General features: G+C 46.6%; 2 protein-coding genes and 2 long non-coding RNA genes across 5 annotated transcripts in view; 1 reads left to right on the top strand and 3 right to left on the bottom strand.

Moving 5' to 3' along the window:
- Positions 1-17,845, bottom strand: part of LOC138683553 (uncharacterized) — a 309,062-nt gene that overhangs the window by 158,519 nt on the left and 132,698 nt on the right. The gene's annotated exons all lie outside the window — the stretch shown is intronic.
- The window catches only part of LOC104324998 (zinc finger and BTB domain-containing protein 5), a 44,507-nt gene that overhangs the window by 13,017 nt on the left and 13,645 nt on the right, over positions 1-17,845 (top strand). Inside the window, exon 1 of one of the 2 annotated variants that reach the window (XM_069775532.1) lies at positions 15,557-15,698. The exons of the other annotated variant lie outside the window; for it this stretch is intronic. The gene's annotated coding sequence lies outside the window, so the exon portion shown is untranslated. Of the gene's footprint in view, positions 1-15,556; positions 15,699-17,845 lie in introns of those variants that run through there. 2 annotated transcript variants of the gene reach the window in all.
- On the bottom strand, positions 5,145-6,699 carry LOC138683455 (uncharacterized). The gene is given in 3 exon segments (XM_069775225.1): positions 5,145-6,026; positions 6,028-6,294; positions 6,296-6,699. Coding segments are annotated over 3 exon segments (1,497 nt in total). The 5' UTR covers positions 6,674-6,699; the 3' UTR covers positions 5,145-5,174.
- LOC138683292 (uncharacterized) lies at positions 7,011-9,034 on the bottom strand. Its single transcript, XR_011322885.1, has 2 exons — positions 8,901-9,034; positions 7,011-7,405 (listed from the first exon to the last, which is right to left on the bottom strand). It is a non-coding gene; the product is annotated as an uncharacterized lncRNA (long non-coding RNA).

Here is a 17,845-nt window from a genome sequence, read left to right as displayed (position 1 = left end):
AAGTATTAGAATAACTATTAAGATAACCGTTATCAAAGCAAAGGCTATATAATAAATTGGAATCAACGTGAACACATACTCGTACTCCGTCATTTTTTTGGCAATGTACTACAAAGTGGTCACGGCCCTAACAGTCCACGTGGTCGGCTGCCCTGGTCTGCTGGTGTTGGGATCTGCATGCACGGCGGGAAAACCACTTTCTGCACCCCCTTATCCTAGGGTGCATGCGTCGTCTGGACCTAGAAACTTCTATCCCAGATCCAAACAAAGGTGAATGAACAACAACACTATATAACGATGATTAACAATACTTTAACCTAACATATTTAACCAAAATATATACACTTACAAGACAAACACATACATACCACAAGAGAAAATATAGCGAGAGCTAACAAAGCAATTGCCACAAAATTACTAATCTGAGTAAACACATGTGTCTAAATAATTGATACAGTTGCGCGCTTTGATTGGCAAACGACACGAATCTGTTTTACACCATCAGGCGAGGCAGTAGATACAAATTGCATGTTAGATACAACACGTTGGATTAATTGAATCAAACAAGGAATAATACATGGCAAAAACATCAAAGCGACAAATGCACATAACAGATAAAACAGAAGCTGTTTTACCCATGGTGCTCCGGGTAACCAAGACCATAAATCACCGTTCCAGCTGTCCCATGTTTGAATGGGGACACGGGCTAGTTTCCTAATATCTGTGGTCAGTTGAAGAACTACTTCACCTACATCGTCTATTTCCAAACAATTAGAGACATTTAATTTCCCACATACTCCTCCCTCTTCAGCTAGTAAGTAACCCAAAACCATGCGGTGTTGAAGGATTGCAGTGCGCATCTGTTGAGATTGTTGAGTTAAAAGGTCTATAGCATTAGCAGTTTTATTGATAATAATTTCTAAGACTGCTTGCAATCGAATTATGCGGTTCAAATTGTAAATTGGTTCTCGTGCCCCTGCTATTGGTTCGCTGGGATTCCAAGTGGCAGGCCCATAATGCTCAATTATTCTTTCGGGAGGCCACTCATTTTCCCCCCACTTTTGTGTTCCACCTATTTTAACGTCAACAGATTGCTTGCTACGTGCAATCCTTTTGTCCCCTAAATTATCATATAATCTTACTCCCAATCGAGGACCACCCGCCTCTGGAAGAAGGAAAAACAGAGGTCGGATAATCCCTATATAACAAATCCCTGACCAATTTGCTGGTAGTTGTTTGTAGGCAGTATGTCCACAAATCCAATAATGGCCTTTTTTGGCTTTGGCACCATTAGTAAATGGTCCAGCTGCAGCCTTTGGGAATTGGAAATAAGTTGTGTTCTCATTTCCCAAAGGGCTAAAAAAGGTGCTTGGCTTGTTTGTCTGGCTGGTACAATACCAGGCTCCAGTGTGGTTCTTCCACTCACAAATTTGATGATAAATATGGTGTCCAGGCCATCGGAGGAAAAAGGTTTCATTTTTTTCAACCAAAACCCTTTGAACCCTTTGTTGTGTCTAGCTTCATCAAGCCACATCCATATGTAAACACCTCTATCTTCATTAACCAATTTATGTGTGAGTGTCCATTGACACCTGCTTTCTCCGACATTGATCCCCTCCCTTCTGGGTGCAATTTAAACAATATCTACTCACAGTAGGAAATTGAATTGGCCATGTTTCACTATCATCCCAGGTAGTGCTATCAGTTTCACTATAATTGCTTACTATTTGTGCTGGAGTGAGGGGTGTGGAGGTCCACAGCCAGCTTGACAAGCCTAGAGGTCCTCTACAAACCCAACAGTGACTCACATTAAAGGTTTGGCTTACAGCTTTTGCTAACAAAACAAATTCGTTATCCTTAAAGGGATCATATGGGTTGGGGGGAGGTGGGGGAATTGGCTTCCCTTCACCCTCATAGGTAAATCCCCAACATAACATAATTAAATATAACATCGTCTGCTCCTCTTCTTCCATGGGTACATCTGGGTTGCTTGCTTCTTCCTGAAAATGAAACAAAAACCAAACTCGCTTCTCGGGTTAGAAAGAGGGAACAATCCATCTAGTATGAATCTTATGAATTTTTCCACAGGCACCTTTTGCCTTCCAGGTATATTTGTTAAGGGCTGTGTCCAACACCAGTGGCACTGTGCCCACTGTGGGAAGTTCGACCAAGACAGGTTGTCCTGGGAAATGAGATGGGTTGCTGGGGTGATCAGGGCCATGTGGGGCTGGCATGATTGTTGGAGCTTTTGGACAGAATGCTGTGATCTTTGGACATCCATTTACTCCCCAGCGACTATTAACGCTGGTCACTGCATCCCACACTCTCTCAGCCCATCCTGGCTTATGCAGTTTGAGGAAGCGTTTTAACAGACCATTGGTTCTTTCCACAATTCCATTTGCTTGTGGGTAATACGGAGTATGAAACACCCACGAAATTCCCTCCTGGGCTGCCCATTCCTGGACCACTTTGGCTGTGAAATGTGAGCCGTTATCTGATTGGATTGACTGTGGTTTGGGGAAAATTCCAAACCATTCTTTCAGAGCCTTTATTGTGTTTTCTCCTGTTGCCTTAGCACATGCTTTGCACTAGTCCGGATACTATCTCCACACCTACCAGTATGTAGTACTTTCCCTCTGACCCTCGAAAGGGACTGATGTAATCAATCTGCCAGGCCTCCCATAGGCCTTTTCCCTCTCTTAAATGCAGGGGGTCACCCTCCAGTGGGTGTCTGTCCAAAGGGACGCGGCATTGTTCGCAGGAAGACACACAAGTTTTACATTCTTCCCTGGTAACTGGCCACCCTCGGGCTTGTGCCTCACAATAGAGGTCCTTAACTCCTGAATGTTTCCGTTTTACATGTAGCCATTCTAACAATCGTTCCCAATTTTCTACTATCTGGGTGCTTTGTAGGGGAACTAGCCAGACTAGCTCATCCACTTTGACGTTCCATCGGCTCACCAGGGCGTCATCTTGTTGATGAGATGCTACCCATGCTACTGCAAATTTCCCTTGTCTGGCAATGGTAAGAATATCTTGCCATTTTTCCTTTTGCCATACAGGTATTCTATTGACCTCCCATCCGTTTTGTTCCCAGAATGGAAGCCACTCTGTGCAACCTTTAAACACAGCATAAGAATCAGTATAGATATAGACAGAAGCAGCAGATTGGGCCTCATGTTGGAAAACGCTCCACACAGCAATTAGTTCTCCTACTTGTGCACTACCTTCCCCTTCGGTAATGATCTGTTCCTTGGTATCTACTCGAAGTGCCACAGCTCGATATTTCCAAATTTTTCCCTCTCGCTTTGACAAGGCATCCGTAAACCAGACATTTTGCAATTGTCCAGAAAACTGAGGAGCTACTTGTATTACAGACAAAAGCTTGGGTGTTTCCCTATCTGGGTTTACCTCATCTTGTATATTTAACACTTTCACGGCTCCTTCAAATACAGAAAAAATTTCACAATAGTGTTCTATTTGTGCATACCATTTCTGCACAGAGGCTCTCTGGGCCACCCCCTCAGGGGGTGGAGTTCCTGCCAAAACTGCTTTGATCACTTTAAATGGACCTCTGAGCACTATAGGTTGTTGCCAGATGGTCCATTCGGCTTCTCTCAGAGCTAAGCTAACTACAAATAGACCTTTTTCCCAAGTTGTATACCTTTTTTCAGCATCTTTAAAGCTACGAGAATAAAAACCAATGGGCCGAACAGGCCCCTCTGGACCCTTTTGCCACAAATGGATTGACAGTCCAGTCTTGGCAAACCCCCACTCAATTTGAACCGGGTCTGTTGGGTGAATGGGACCAAGGGCCTGATAGGCATTCACTTCAAATGCCAACAACTGTAAAGCTTCGTCATGGACCTGAGTCCATTCCCACTGAGCTCTCTTTCGCAACAAGTCATACAGGGGTCTAGCAATAATTGAGAAATCAGGAATATGTTTCCTCCAAAACACAAGCAACCCTAGTGCATGCTGTAAGTCTTTCTTTGACTCTGGCATCTTGATCTGATCAAGAGAGGAAAGGGTATCCAGTGGGATACATGTCATGCCTCCCTTCCACCAGATTCCTAAAAATTTTACCTCACTTGAAGGGGTTTGTATCTTCTCAGGTGGAATTGTTAACCCTATACTTTCTAAATGGGTGATGATGTTGTTCTGGGTCTCTCTAACTTCTTCTACCTGACTCCCTCCTATGAGTACATCATCTATATATTGATAGATCTTTACCGTTGCTTTTATGGGAATTGTTTCCAGCTCTTGCACTAGAGCATGGTGAGCCAGCGTGGGGGAGTGCTTGTATCTTTGAGGCAGTCGTGTAAAGGTGTACTGTTGTCCTTCCCAGGTGAAGGCAAAGCGATCCTGGTCCTCAGGTTGTAAAGGGACCATAAAAAACATATCCTTAACATCAGTTGTTGCCATGACAGGGTGGGATTGTTCCTGAATGGCAGCTATCAATTCAGCAATGTTTGGTACAGCAGCTGTTAGTGGACCTGTGTTGGCATTGAGCCTCCTGTAATCTATTGTCAATCTCCATTTGCTGTTTGGTTTTTGGACTGGCCATGCTGGAGAGTTGAAGGGGGAGTGAGTGGGAACTACAACCCCTTGTTTCTTTAAATCCTCCAGAACTGGCGTAATTCCTTCTCTTGCTCCTAGAGGCACTGGGTAGGGTTTAACATTTGTCAGTTTGGAAGGGGGGAGGGTAGGTGCTGCTTGCAATAGACGCACCTCTGTGCCGGATGTTTTGGCCAATTGCCTAATCTGAGGGACACCAAAAGACCATGAGTTTCCCTGGGTGTCACGCCACTGTCTACCCTTCAAAACATCTATACCTAGAAGATTCATCTGGAAAGATCCTACGGCCACCATGGTATTGACAGGGTTTTCCTCCCCTGGCAACCATAGTGTCACCGGAGTCATAGGCACTGATTGTGTTTTTCCCAAGGCATTTAAGACAATCAGATTTCTAGATGGAATCGAGATTCCACATTGTTCTGCTTCAGTCCACCTTAGTGCGGTAATTTGTGCCCCAGTATCAATTAAAAAGGTCACTGGTCTTTTCCTTGGTCCTACAGCAACAGTAATCAGTAAATCCCCTTTTGTATTGCAGGTGAGTTGTCTAACAAACATCCATCCTCCGCCTCCCCCCTCAACTTCGGGGGGCAGAGGGTCTAGTTTCCCGCCACCTTCTTCTCCCTAGCTGGCTCCTCCTCAAGGTCTATCAAGGGTGGAGCACTAGGGGTTGGTTTGGAAACAGCCCTTTGCCCTGACCAATTCTGCACAAGTTGCTCCAATTTTTGGGTCAGGAGTCCATCCATCAAGTCCCGGGAAATGCCTTTCTGAAGCCCTAGCTGCCACAGTCCCTGTCGAGTTAGGGGCCTCTCTCTTCCAGGGGGTAATTGCCACCCACTAAGTCGTTGTACGATCTTGTTTTCAGTTCTTTGAGACAATCCCCCAACGGGGCCATATTTTCTCCCAAAATTAATCAATTCCTGAGCTATCTCTCCCCATGTCCATACTTTTCTCCCTGACTGCCGATGATCAGGGGACACTTTCCCCTCCAGAGTGGCCATAATTCTTTCTCCATTGGGGGTGTTTTGAATCCTCCCTTGCAATTGAATCCCAATGGGTTTCAGAGAGTCGGGAAGTCCCCATATCAGAGGAGTCATCCTCTTTGGGTTCACAGGCATCATCATTGGGGAGCCCTGGTGGGGCTTGAGCTCCCGATCATACATCATCTGGAGACATGCTGCCTTTTGCACACTTTCCACTAACTGATCCACTGTACCAGTTATGGCAAGGGGATCTCCCCTCTCCAAGGGGTTCAGCCCTCCGGCCCAATACGCAGCTCTCTGAGTCAATGACCATGGGGCTCGGCGATCGCCAGTAGTTAGAAACACACCCGGACCCCAATATCCTTCTGCTTCTTTCTCTGACAACAAAATTCCATCCCCTCCTGACAAAGACACTCTCCACACATACTCTGTCTCTGATTCCTTTGCAGCTCTTGCAAAATCTTTTTTTCAGCTTTGCTAATTCAGTTGCTGTAAATGGGACTTCTTTGGTGATAACCTGAGGATGGTCATCGCTATCATCCTCATACACATACTCTGTTTTAATCAGTGGATACATATGTGGGAGGCTTTCTACGGTTTCTTTTGCCCTCTGCAAATCTCCTTGGGGGTAGATTTGCCGTATCCCTTTCTCCGCAAGCGTCACTTCTACCTCCGCCTGTGTATCCGCCTCTCTCAAAAGTTGATTCCTCAATTCCTCTTTTAATATCACATTTTTGGTTCCTTTCCTCCTCCAACAATTGTTTACTTTCTTTCAATTGTTCCTGCAAATTTTTGATTACCATCTGCAGGGACTCTATTACATTATCAGTTTGACAAGACTTCTGCTTTCTCTCTTCTACCGCAGCTGCCAGACTCACTCCCAACACTGCACAAATTATAGCTTTTCCTTTCCCCTTCTTAACCTTAGCTTCCTTCTGCAAGATTCTTATCCTATCCACCACACTCTGTGGTTGAAACCAGTGGTTTTTTGCCCAATCTTGTCCCTGGAGTGAGGGGTGAGATCGGTGCACCTCTAAAAGACCATATAGTTTATCTATTCCTTCAACCCGTGAGGGCACAAAATCACAAACATCAACAGTTTTCTGAGAAACCATTTTCTCTAACACAAAGCGGGGGGGGTCTGCGTCCTGAGAGGGTCACAACAACAAATTCCCCCTACTCGCTCTCAGAAGGGCACACTTCAAAGTTACACACTAACTCAAAGGAGGGGGTTACGTCCTGAGAGGGCCACACATGAGTATCCAAATTCCCCCTATTCACTCCCAGGAACCAGACTGCACATTAACACAAAAGTTCCACAACAAAGTAGTACAGCACTCTCATCTCTGGGGATCCTGTCCGTGATGCCAATTTAAAAAATGTCCCAATCCAATATCGGGGAGGGTTCTTAAACAATCCCAAGAGCGAGATTAAGACACAAACGAGGTCAGATGCCGTACAACCTTACAAGTTTTATTTCCTATAACAACTGATAATAGCGACAGGACAGAGGGAAGAAGAAAGGAAAAAGAGGCAGGCCTAAGCAAGAGAACGGAAGAGATGCAGCAAGACTAGTTACCACCACCACGAAGCCAGCAACGTCCCGTTGGCTCGGTCTCGGTGCAGGTGATGGAGGTCCAAGTTCCAGGTTCCAGCAGACAGACGATGACAAAGTCCCAGTTCCAAGCACTGATTTTCAATCCCTTTCAGTTCCTTTTTCGAGGGAGGAGTACGCAGTTTTTCCGAAGAGTCCAGCCATTTCCACAGAGACTGCTAGCTTCAGGCGGATATGGTGGTTTCTTCAGGGCCTTCAGCACGTACTCCCCCACAGCAACAGGATGCTGAGGCTAGCAAATGGTCAGCAATGTTGAGACAAACATAGTCCAACACAGTCTCTTACAGCCCCCCACCCCCAGCCTACTTGCTGGTGGGGCAGTGTGAGAAGCAGGGTGAGATGCTTTGATGCTGTGCAAGTACTGTTCAGGAATAGCTAAAACATCAGTGTGTTATCAACACTGTTTTCATTACAAATCCAAAACATAGCACTATACATGCTACTAAGAAGAAAATTAACTCTATCCTAGCCAAAACCAGTACACAGATGGGTCCAGTAGCCAGGCTGAGTTGGTGGCTCTGGGCTTGTCATGGACATTATCACTTCCTGAAATACAAAATCACTTCTAGGACAGCCTGAAGGGGTGGTCTGTGGATCTAACATTGAGATTTGGGCCCCAGTGTCCACAACGATGGTGACTGCAAGCCAGTCATTCATGACAACTTCTAATTGGGGCTAAGACATGGAGTAAACAAAAAGGGTGTGCCAGAAAACAGGGCTAGGAGGAAGCTCTCCATCTGGCAGTGGACACCTGCCTACCAGTTATACAGCAGCGCCTTGGAGGGGTGCTAAGGGGTTAACACTGGCATGCCAGGAGGCACTGCAAGGGGTGGGTGGGCCACCTGATGATGGCCATTCAAAAGCTGTAACAAAATATTATTCAGCAATTTATTAATTTGTTGGGAGGGGTAAACCCAGTTTCCAGCAGGAGCTGCCTGAGACGATCCCTCTCTGTCTGGCTGGTGGAGGTGCCCTGTCCTCTGCCCAGGTGAGGATTCCTCTGTATCTGACCACTGGGCACAGAAGCCATTGCCACGGCATCCACCCCTGCAGCCAGGGTGTGCAGAGCTCCCATGTCCATGGTCCCCTTCACTGAGATAAATTAGAGCTGCCCCAGTGTGCCAGAGACTCCTGAGCCACTCCACCCAGCCTTTCCCCGTAGGGTTGGGAAGGGGGTCAGGGTCTGGTCTGAGGCCAAAAATGTCCCTGTCCCAATTATCATCCTTATCGTCCTGGCAGATAGTGGCCCTAACTTGGGCCATTGTACTGGGATGATCTCTCCAGGCCTCAAGAGCCTGCTGAGCCAAGGAGGCTAACTTATGCTCATTCCTCTTGGCCCCTTGCTTAGCTTCTCCTGCCTGTTTGAGGGCGCTGTGCAGCCTGGTAACTTCAGTTTGGGCAACGTTAAGGGCACAACTCAGGAGGCCGATTAAGGCTCCCTTGCCCTTTCCTTGTTTGCAATGACTGGCCTTACGCCACAGTTCAAATTCATCCCTTATAGCCTGGGGATCTGTTCAATTATCTTGGACCCAATCCTCCTCCCATTGGGGGGAGCTCCAAACTTGCTCCTTTCCTAAAGCTTCCAGTAGTTGTCAGAGACTCTTATCCTGTTTGTGATGCCAGTAATGTGGTCCAAACACTAATGGAGTCTGACAAAGTGTTCTAAAACAAAGCTTTATTGAGGCAGTAGGAAAGATGAGCAACAACACGCCCATACGGTGACTCACCAATAGCAAACACAGGATCATAAGCGATGCCATGGCTCCGGTGGACTGACAGGGACACTTGGTGTCCAGGTCATTTGGCAGCAGCAGCCAACTGTGCAAATGCCTTTTGAATGCGTGTGAGAGTCGTGCCGCCCCTTGGCTCCACCAATGGCAGAGTGATTTGAGAGAATCATACCTTACATGGATAATGTGAGCAGCAACCTGCCTATGCTGCTGCCAATGTTGGTCGGGGGCAGGGTGTTGGCAGTCTGTCTACCCTGCTGATATTTGTAATGGGGCAGGGAGTCAATCCATTATGTGGATCTAGTTTGGATCTTAAAACCCATGTTGAAAACTGATGTAGTCTCTGTGCAGGTGGCACAACTGACATTTGTTATCATAATCTAATTTTTTCTGGGAAAAGACACCCCCCCCATATGGAGTTAAACTAAGTGTCTCTAGTTTCATCCAAGTGGTGTTTTAAAAGTGTAGGGAAAGGCATCTTCAGAATCAAGGAGGGCTGAGAGAGGAGTTGTTAAGATTCTTGAGCTTTCAGTAAATAATTAAGTTGAACTGTTACATTTAGAAATTAATGCTGTATTGAGGCAGGCATCATGCTGAGATGTCTGTGGTTGCTCTTTCCCTTTGGATGCTTACATACAGACCTTTAGCTTCACACATCATTTGTGATTTCATTCATAAGCAGAGGATTGTTCTAAGACAGGAAAAGCTGGTGATTGAGTTGTCTTTTTTAAAGGTGGATCCCCTCTTGTGGGGAAGATGGCTAATAGCAAAGACTACCAGAATACCATGAACCCTAAAGGACAGTTTCCTGGGCTGATAATGTGGAAACTGTAAATTCAGATTAACGCTCATTGGTAGCAGCTTATGCTTTTATGCCCTTCTTTGGCTTTATTGCCAGTTCTGTGTGGCAATCAATAGACAATATCCTGCTTTTTCTCCTTCTACAATCAGTGTTACTACCCAACTGGATTTCTTCTTTTATATCCCTCTGTCTTATCAAACAAGATATCCTGCTCTTGTGAATAGCTAGTTCCTTGTATCCAGGTATGTTTTGCTATCTTCCTAAATTCAAGAATGGGGTCTAATGACTTCATTTCCAGTTTTCTGGTGATGCCTAACAAACATTGTGCTTTCATATAACAGACTAGAAAAGCTTGTGTCAGGTCTTTCTAGAGACTGACTCATATAAAGGTTATAGTACTGACTTTGAAGCTCAAGTGATAAAGGCATTGGCAAAGAATTAGCAAGCACCAGTGTTCAGCATCACAGTCCGTGAGACTATTTCACATTCTAGTTATAGTTATATAGTTATAATTATATAGTTATAATTATAACAGGAAACACCTTAACTGGCAAGGCACATCAAAATGCAGGAGTTTAAAACAAGACATATGGTAAGAGACTGAAATATTCAAGTATGATACTATGACTAAGGTGCATGATAGGGTTGGAGATAAGTGATCTAGAAGACAAAGACATAAGTAGATGGCTTTGGTTGCTTCAGACAGCCAAGTGTGTCCTCTCATGCTTCCTGTGGCTAGCAGACTGTACTGTTGTTTTTTACTAGCAAGTTGGTCTCACAGCAGGTTGGAGTATCTATTTTCAGTACTTTTCAGATGGTGATAAAACATTGGACACTTTCTGAGCCACATGGAAAACTCTTGTCTTTTATTGGAGGGTTGCTGCAACCAGGAACAGCTTCAGCAGTGCAGTTTATCTCCTCTGACTCTTAGACAAGTAGTAACTCATCTTCTCCAACACAGGAGAAAACTTGTACATGTTGAACTATGCATAAAACCACACTAAGCAAATACTGCAAGTGTACTGTGCAAACTTGAATGTCAGGCACTAAAGCCACTAGCTGTTGCTTTGCTATATTTCTTGGACATGAACTAAAAGTCCTGTAATGCCTGTCGCTTAGTATTGTAGGCAAAATGAAGGTGGCACATTCATGCATTGAGGTTTTGGTTGGATGGAGCAAATCAGTTAAATATCAGTTAAATGGTGGTTAAAATTATTTCTAGAAATTCTGGTTCATGTTCAGTCTGAGTACACCCTTAGAGCTGTTGATATATCTAGATCCTTGTTTTGAAGTGATGTAACTTACTGAAAATGCCAAAAAAACCCCAACAGACCCAAACCACAAACCTTAAGGTTCACTCTCCTCTCCCACCTGCTTGCTTATTAAAAAAAAATTAAAAAATCCCCCAAACAATTGGAAGGATATTTTTAAATAGTCCTTTTATCACTGACTATTATCTGGATTTAACCATCCACTTCAGACTTGATAGGAACTTTTTTTGAGCTGTGTTATTTCTAGCACAATCATTAAGCGCAGTAGAAGAGTGTTCTAATATTTTTGTAAAATGTAACTTAAGCTAATAGGCCAAAAGTTAATATTGACATGTATCCAAGTATTGGCTATTTGCCAGGGATGTCTGTGGTGGGTTGACCTTGTCTGGCTGCAAGGTGCCCACCAAGCTGATCTATCACTCTCCATCAACAGGACAGGGAGAAAATATGATGAAAAGCTCATGGGTCGAGATAAGGGCAGGGAGATTACTTACCAATTACTGTCACAGACAAAACAGACTTGACTTGGGGAAATTAATTTACTGTTGATTAGTTGTAACAGAGCAGGATAATGAGAAATAAGAACAAATCTAAAAACACCTTCCCCCCACCCCTCCCTTCTTCCCAGGCTCAGCTTCACTCCCGGCTTTTCTACCTCCTCCTCTCCCTGAGCAGCCCAGAGTGATGGGGAATGGGGGTTGCAGACAGTTTATAACATTTCATCTCTGAGGCTCCTTCCTCCTCACACTCTCACATCGAGATTGGTTTCCTTTCAGAGGGGGAAGTTTCCATTGCCAGACATAATTATTCCAAACATACCAACAATGTATTTGCTCTGGGAACTATTCATTCAATTTGAGCTGCAAAAAATGCAGCCTATCATAATCAAAACTGCCCACCTCAGGCCACCGTTGGCTTGCAGTTCCAAGGGTGGTCAATGCGGGCTACGTATCCTGACACAGTTCCAGTGCCCTTTTCTTAGATAACCCCCGGGTTCCATCTATTTTCGACCAATTTGTTAGCAATTCACCTAAAAGTGTCCCTTTCACCATTCTGTGTCCTGTCCCCATTATTATAAACTCTCACCTCCTCACCGCAAAAAAAAGAACTGTTCAACCGCTACCCCCTACACTCAAGTTCCCCAGGTGAACTCACCTTTTGCCATCAGCAGGCCGTTGACTCTCAGGGGATCATAGCAGCTGGTGGATTCAAGTGAGTCAGCGAATTTCCTTCTGGGGTGCCAAAACTGTCGTGGGATTCTTTATTGCTGACCAAGGAAGGAGATGCAGACACCCTTAAGTATAGAATTACAAAGGGAAATTCTTTACCGCTTGTTGTGGTTTAACCCCAGCCGGCAACTAAGCACCATGCAGACGCTCGCTCACCTCCCTCACAGTGGGATGGGGGAGAGAATCAGAAGAGTAAAAGTGAGAAAATTCGTGGGCTGAAAGACAGTTTAATAGGTAAAGCAAAAGCCACACATGCAAGCGAAGCAAAACAAGGAATTCATTTACTACTTCCCATCATCAGGCAGGTGTTCAGCCATCTCTAGGAAAGCAGGGCTCCATCACGCCTAACGGTTACTTGGGAAGACAAATGCCATAACGTCCCCCCTTCCTTCTTCTTCCCCCAGCTTTATATGCTGAGCATGATGTCATATGGTCTGGAATATCCCTTTGGGCAGTTGGGGGTCAGCTGTCCCAGCTGTGTTCCCTCCCAACTTCTCGTGCACCCCCAGCCTACTCGCTGGTGGAATGGTGTGAGAAGCAGAAAAGGCCTTGACTCTGTGTAAGCACTGCTCAGCAGTAACAAAAATATCCCTCTATTATCAACACTGTTTTCAGCACAAATCCAAAACATAGCCCCATACTAGCTACTATGAAGAAAATTAACTCTATCCCAGCCAAAACCAGCACACTGCAATGTGCATGCAGCGCCCCAGCCTAGTTCTGAGGGACCCTAATCATAAGTAACACACAGGTTATATAGAATATACAGGTGGGCTATCTCCCAATTACAGTCCTAAGCTTATCTATAGTCGCCCAATTCTTCGCATGGCTGTGTGATCAGAGATAGTGGTCTAGGCTGTTTTTCATCCTTTGTCTGCTACATGCTCAGAACCGGTTTCCACAGGTTTGTTATCAGGCAAGGTTGTCGTAACTAGCTGAGCTTTCATGCTTGTGTCTTCCCTCCTTGAGTTCTTGGAAAGCTCACTGAAACTAGGTTAAGGTTCATCCTATTAAGTGACCTAAGTTTGTACTTTTCTTCACAGTGGGCCCATTGCTCAGCGGGGCAGGGGACCTAGTGATCAAGGACATCATAAAAGTCAAGTTACTCAATGTTTTTTTGCTTCAGTTTTTACTGGTAAGGTCTGCTCACAGGTCCCTGAACCAGCTAGCACAGATTGGGGGAGTGAAACAGTAGCACAGTACAGGAAGAAAGAGTTAGGGAGCACTTAAGCCAATTGGACATATACGAGTCCATGGGACCAGATGGGATGCATCCAAGCGTGCTGAAGGAGCTGGCCAATGTCACTGGGAGGCCACTGTCTATCATCTTTGAAAGGTTATGGCAATTGGGGGAGGTTCCTGATGGCTGGAACAGGGCAAACATCACTCCCATTTTCAATAAGGAGGATCCAGGGAACTACATGCTGGTCAGGCTTACCTTCTTTTCCCAGGAAGAGTATGGAGCAAATCCTCTTAGAAGCCATTTCTAAAGATATGAAAGACAAGAGGGTGATTGGGAGCAGACAACATGGCTTTAACAAGGGCAAATCATGCTTGACCAACCTCATTGCTATCTGTAATGAGGTGACTGGTGCTGTGGAAGAGCAGAAGGCAGTGGATGTTTTATACCTTGACTTTAGCAAGGCCTTTGACACAGTCTCCTATAGTCTTTTTATCTCCACATTGTTGGGATATGGGCTTGATAAGTGGATGGAAAATTAGCTGGACTGCTGAGCTCAAGGAGTTGTGATCAGTGGTACAAAGCCCAGCTGGGGGCCAGTAACTAGTGGGGTCCCTCAGGGATCAGTACTGGGACCAATACTGGTATTTAATGCCTTCATTAATGATCTGGACGATGGGATGGAGTGCACTTTCAGCAAGTTTGTGGATGACACCAAATTGGGGGGAGTGGTCAGTATGCTGGAGGTCAGGGCTACCATTCAGAGGGACCTGGACAGGCTGGAGAAGTGGGATGACCGGAACCTCATGAAGCTCAACACAAGCAGATCTGAAGCCCTGCATCTGGAATGAAATGACCCTATGCAACAATACAAGCCAGAGGCCGACTGTCTGGGAAGCAGCTCCACAGAAAAGGATCTGGGGGTCCTGGTGGACAAGTTGACGATGAGTCAGCAGTGTGCCCTTGCAGCAAAGACGACCAACTGCATCTTGAGCTGTATTAGCAAAACTGCAGCCAGCAAGTCCAGGGAAGTGATCCTTCCCCTTTATTTGGCACTTGTGAGACTGCATCTGCAGTACTGTGTCCAGTTTTGGGCTCCCCAGTACAAGAAGGATAGTGACACACTGGAACAAGTCTAGCAGAGGGCCACCAAGCTGGTTGGGGGCTGGAGAACATGACATCCAAGGGAGAGGCTGAGAACTGGGCCTGTTCAGCCTGGAGAAGAGAGACAGATAAGGACAAGGAGATTACTTGCCAATTACCATCACAGGCAAAACAGACTCGGGGAAATTAATTTCATTTACTGTCCGTTAATTGTAACAGAGCAGGATAATGAGAAATAAGAACAAATCTAAAAACACCTTCCCCCCATCCCTCCCTTCTTCCCAGGCTCAGCTTCACTCCCGGCTCTTCTACTCCCTCCCCCCATCCCACCCCCAAGCGTCACAGGGTGATGGGGAATGGGGGTTGCGGTCAGTTCATAACGTTTCATCTCTGCGGCTCCTTCCTCCTTGCACTCTTCCCCTGCTCCAGCGTGGGGTCCCTCCCACGGGATACAGTGCTTCACAAGCTTCTCCAATGTGGGTCCTTCCCACGGGCTGCAGTTCTTCACAAACTGCTCCAGCATGGGTCCTTTCTACGGGGTGCAGTTCTTCAGGAGCAGGCTGCTCCAGCGTGGATCCCCCATGGGGCCACAGGTCCTGCCAGAAAACCTGCTCCTGCGTGGGCTCTCCACGGGGTCACAGCCTCCTTCAGGGCACATCCATCTGCTCCAGCGTGGGGTCCTCCATGGGCTGCAGGGTGGATATCTGCTCCACTGTGGACCTCCATGGGCTGCAGGGGAACAGCCTGTGTCACCATGGTCTTCACCATGGGCTGCAAGGGCTCCAGCACCTGGAGCACCTCCTCCCCCTCCTTCTTCCCTGACCTTGGTGTCTGCATAGTTGTTTCTCTCACATATTCTCACTCCTCTCTCTCCCAGCTGCTGTTGCACAGCATATTTTACCCTGATATGTATCCTTCCACAAGCACAGCTCACCGAGCATGAGGAGTATCGTGACACCCACAAAGCCCTTCTGGAGCGAGGCCGTACCCAGGCAGCTCTGTGATTAGCTGAGGAAAGGGGAGACGGGGTGGGGCTTACTCCTCTCAGCTGCTCTTTCTCTTGGTCACGTGATGTGAGTTGGGTTTCTGTGCTGCACTTCCTACGTCATCGAGAATGTGAGGTGGTGGATGCAGTGTCCAGTTTGGTCGGTGGCAGTGGCAACTTTTATCTCCAAATTGTGTTTTCAGGTGGCATGGAAGACGCAACAGGTGAGTCACTGGGGAGAGGGTGTGCTGCTGCTCGCATCTCTCTCCACTGCGGCGGGGCCACCCTGTGCGGCCTCTCTCTCTCTCTCGTCCCTCATTCCTGTCTCATAAGGATTCCCGCCGGTGGTGAAGGTCGCGCCGGGCTGGCTGGATCGCTGCTGTCTGGAGCATGAGCGTCCTAGACTGTCACGGCAGCGCGGAGGGGGGCGGGGAGCACCCGGAAGCGGCGGGGGGGGGGTGGTGTACGGTAGCCGGGCTGCATCAATTCGTCCCCGCGCTCCAGACTGGGAGTGGCGCCTTAGGACACGCTCCTCAGTGGGAACCGCAGGAGAGACGTTCCGCCATGCCACGGAGTAGGCGACGACTGGACGGGAGTAGGGAGAATAACAATAGCACGCGGCAGTTTTCTGCAAGCCGCCTGGAATCCTAGCTGCTGATCCCTTGGTCACTTTCTCTCATCCACGCAGGCAGCGAGTTCTGCAGTACCTGCTGCCGAGGAGCTGGTGGCAGTCTACACAGCAGAACTTGAAAGCCTGATCCTGCTCAGGACGCAAACACACTCAGGTTGCCCTCCGTGTTGTTCCTGATGCAGGCACCGGGAAAAAGCTAAACAAGAGAATGCAATGGCTGCCTTCCAAACTCAACACTGTGTTTAGGTGTCTTTTCTTTTGGCAGTTCCACTTCTTTACAGAGAATGTCTTCTCAGGCTAGAAGAAAAAAATAAATAAGAGAACCATTCAGGTTGAAAGGGACTTCTGGAGGTCTCTAGTCCAACCTCCTGCTTAAAGCAGGGTCAACACTGAATTCAGACCAGCTCGTTCAGGGTTTTCTCTAGTCAGGGCTTGAAAACCTCCAAGGCTGGAGACTGCACAACTTCTCAGGGCCCCTGTTCCACTGCTTGACTGTCCTCATGGTGAAAAACAGTTTCCTTATAGCCAGCGTGAACCTTGCTTGTTTCAATTTGTGCCCATTGTGTCATCTTCCCACTATGCAACACTGTGAAGAGCCTGGCTCTGTCTTCTTGATAGCTTCCTCATAGGTACTGGGGGGCTGCTATTAGGTGCCCCTGCAGCCTTCCTTCCTCCAGGCTGAACAAGCACAGTTCCCTCAGCCTCTCCTCATAGTGCAAGTACTCCAGCCCCCTGACATCTTGGTGGCCCTCTGCTGAATTTGATCCACTTTATCAATTACTTTCTTGTATTGGTGTGCCCAAAATTTGACACAGCATTCTAGATGTGATCTAATGAGCACCAAGTAAAGGAGGATAATCGCTTCCCTCAATCTACTAGCTATGCTCCTGGTAATATAGCCCAGGATACTGCTAACCACCTTTGCTGCCAGGGCACAGTTCTGGCTCATATTCAGCTTGCTGTTTTCCAAGATCCTTGGGTCCTTTTCAGCAGAGCTGCTCCCCAGCCAGTCCCCAGATGGTACTGATGCCAGGGGTTCTTCTTCCCTAGGTGCAGGACTTGGCATTTGTCCTTGTTGAATTAAATTAAGTTCCTGTCAGCCCATTCCTCCAACCTGTCTAGGTCTCTCTGAATGGCAGCCCTGCCCTTGAGTGTATTTATTTCCTCCTCCCAACTCCTGCAAACTTGACAAGAGGAAGATGCATCACCTCCTCCAGGTGTTTGATAAAGATTTTAAACAGGACAGGTCCCAGGATAGACCCCTGCAGTACCCCACTTGTCACAGGCATCCCGGTAGAGTACAACCCATTAACCACCACTCTCTGAGCTCAGTTACCCAACTAGTTTTTAAACCCATCTAGTTGTCCACCCATCCCGACTATAATATCCCAACTTGGATACAAGAATATTGTGGGATACAGTATTGAAAGCCCTGCTAAAGTTGAGGTAAATGACATCCAGTGCTCTCCCTTCATCCACAGATCCTGCCATTTTATCACAGAAGGCAATTAGGTTGGTCAGGCATGATAGCCCCTTGGTAAATGCATGCTGACTGTTCTCAATCATCTTCTCCTTCATGTGGCCAAACCCAAAACATGTTCCAAGAGGACTTTCTCTATGATTTTCCCAGGAACTGAAGTTCCCTGGGTTGAACTTTTGGCTTTTTTTTTTTTTTTTTTTTTTAAGATGAATGCAACATTTGCCCTTCTCTAGTCATCAGGGAATTCCCCTGATCTTCAT

The sequence above is a fragment of the Haliaeetus albicilla genome, chromosome W (genome assembly GCF_947461875.1).
Source record: "Haliaeetus albicilla chromosome W, bHalAlb1.1, whole genome shotgun sequence".
NCBI classification, from domain to species: domain Eukaryota; kingdom Metazoa; phylum Chordata; class Aves; order Accipitriformes; family Accipitridae; genus Haliaeetus; species Haliaeetus albicilla.
The sequence above is the reverse complement of the archived record's forward strand: the minus strand, read 5'-3'. Positions and strand labels throughout refer to the sequence as shown.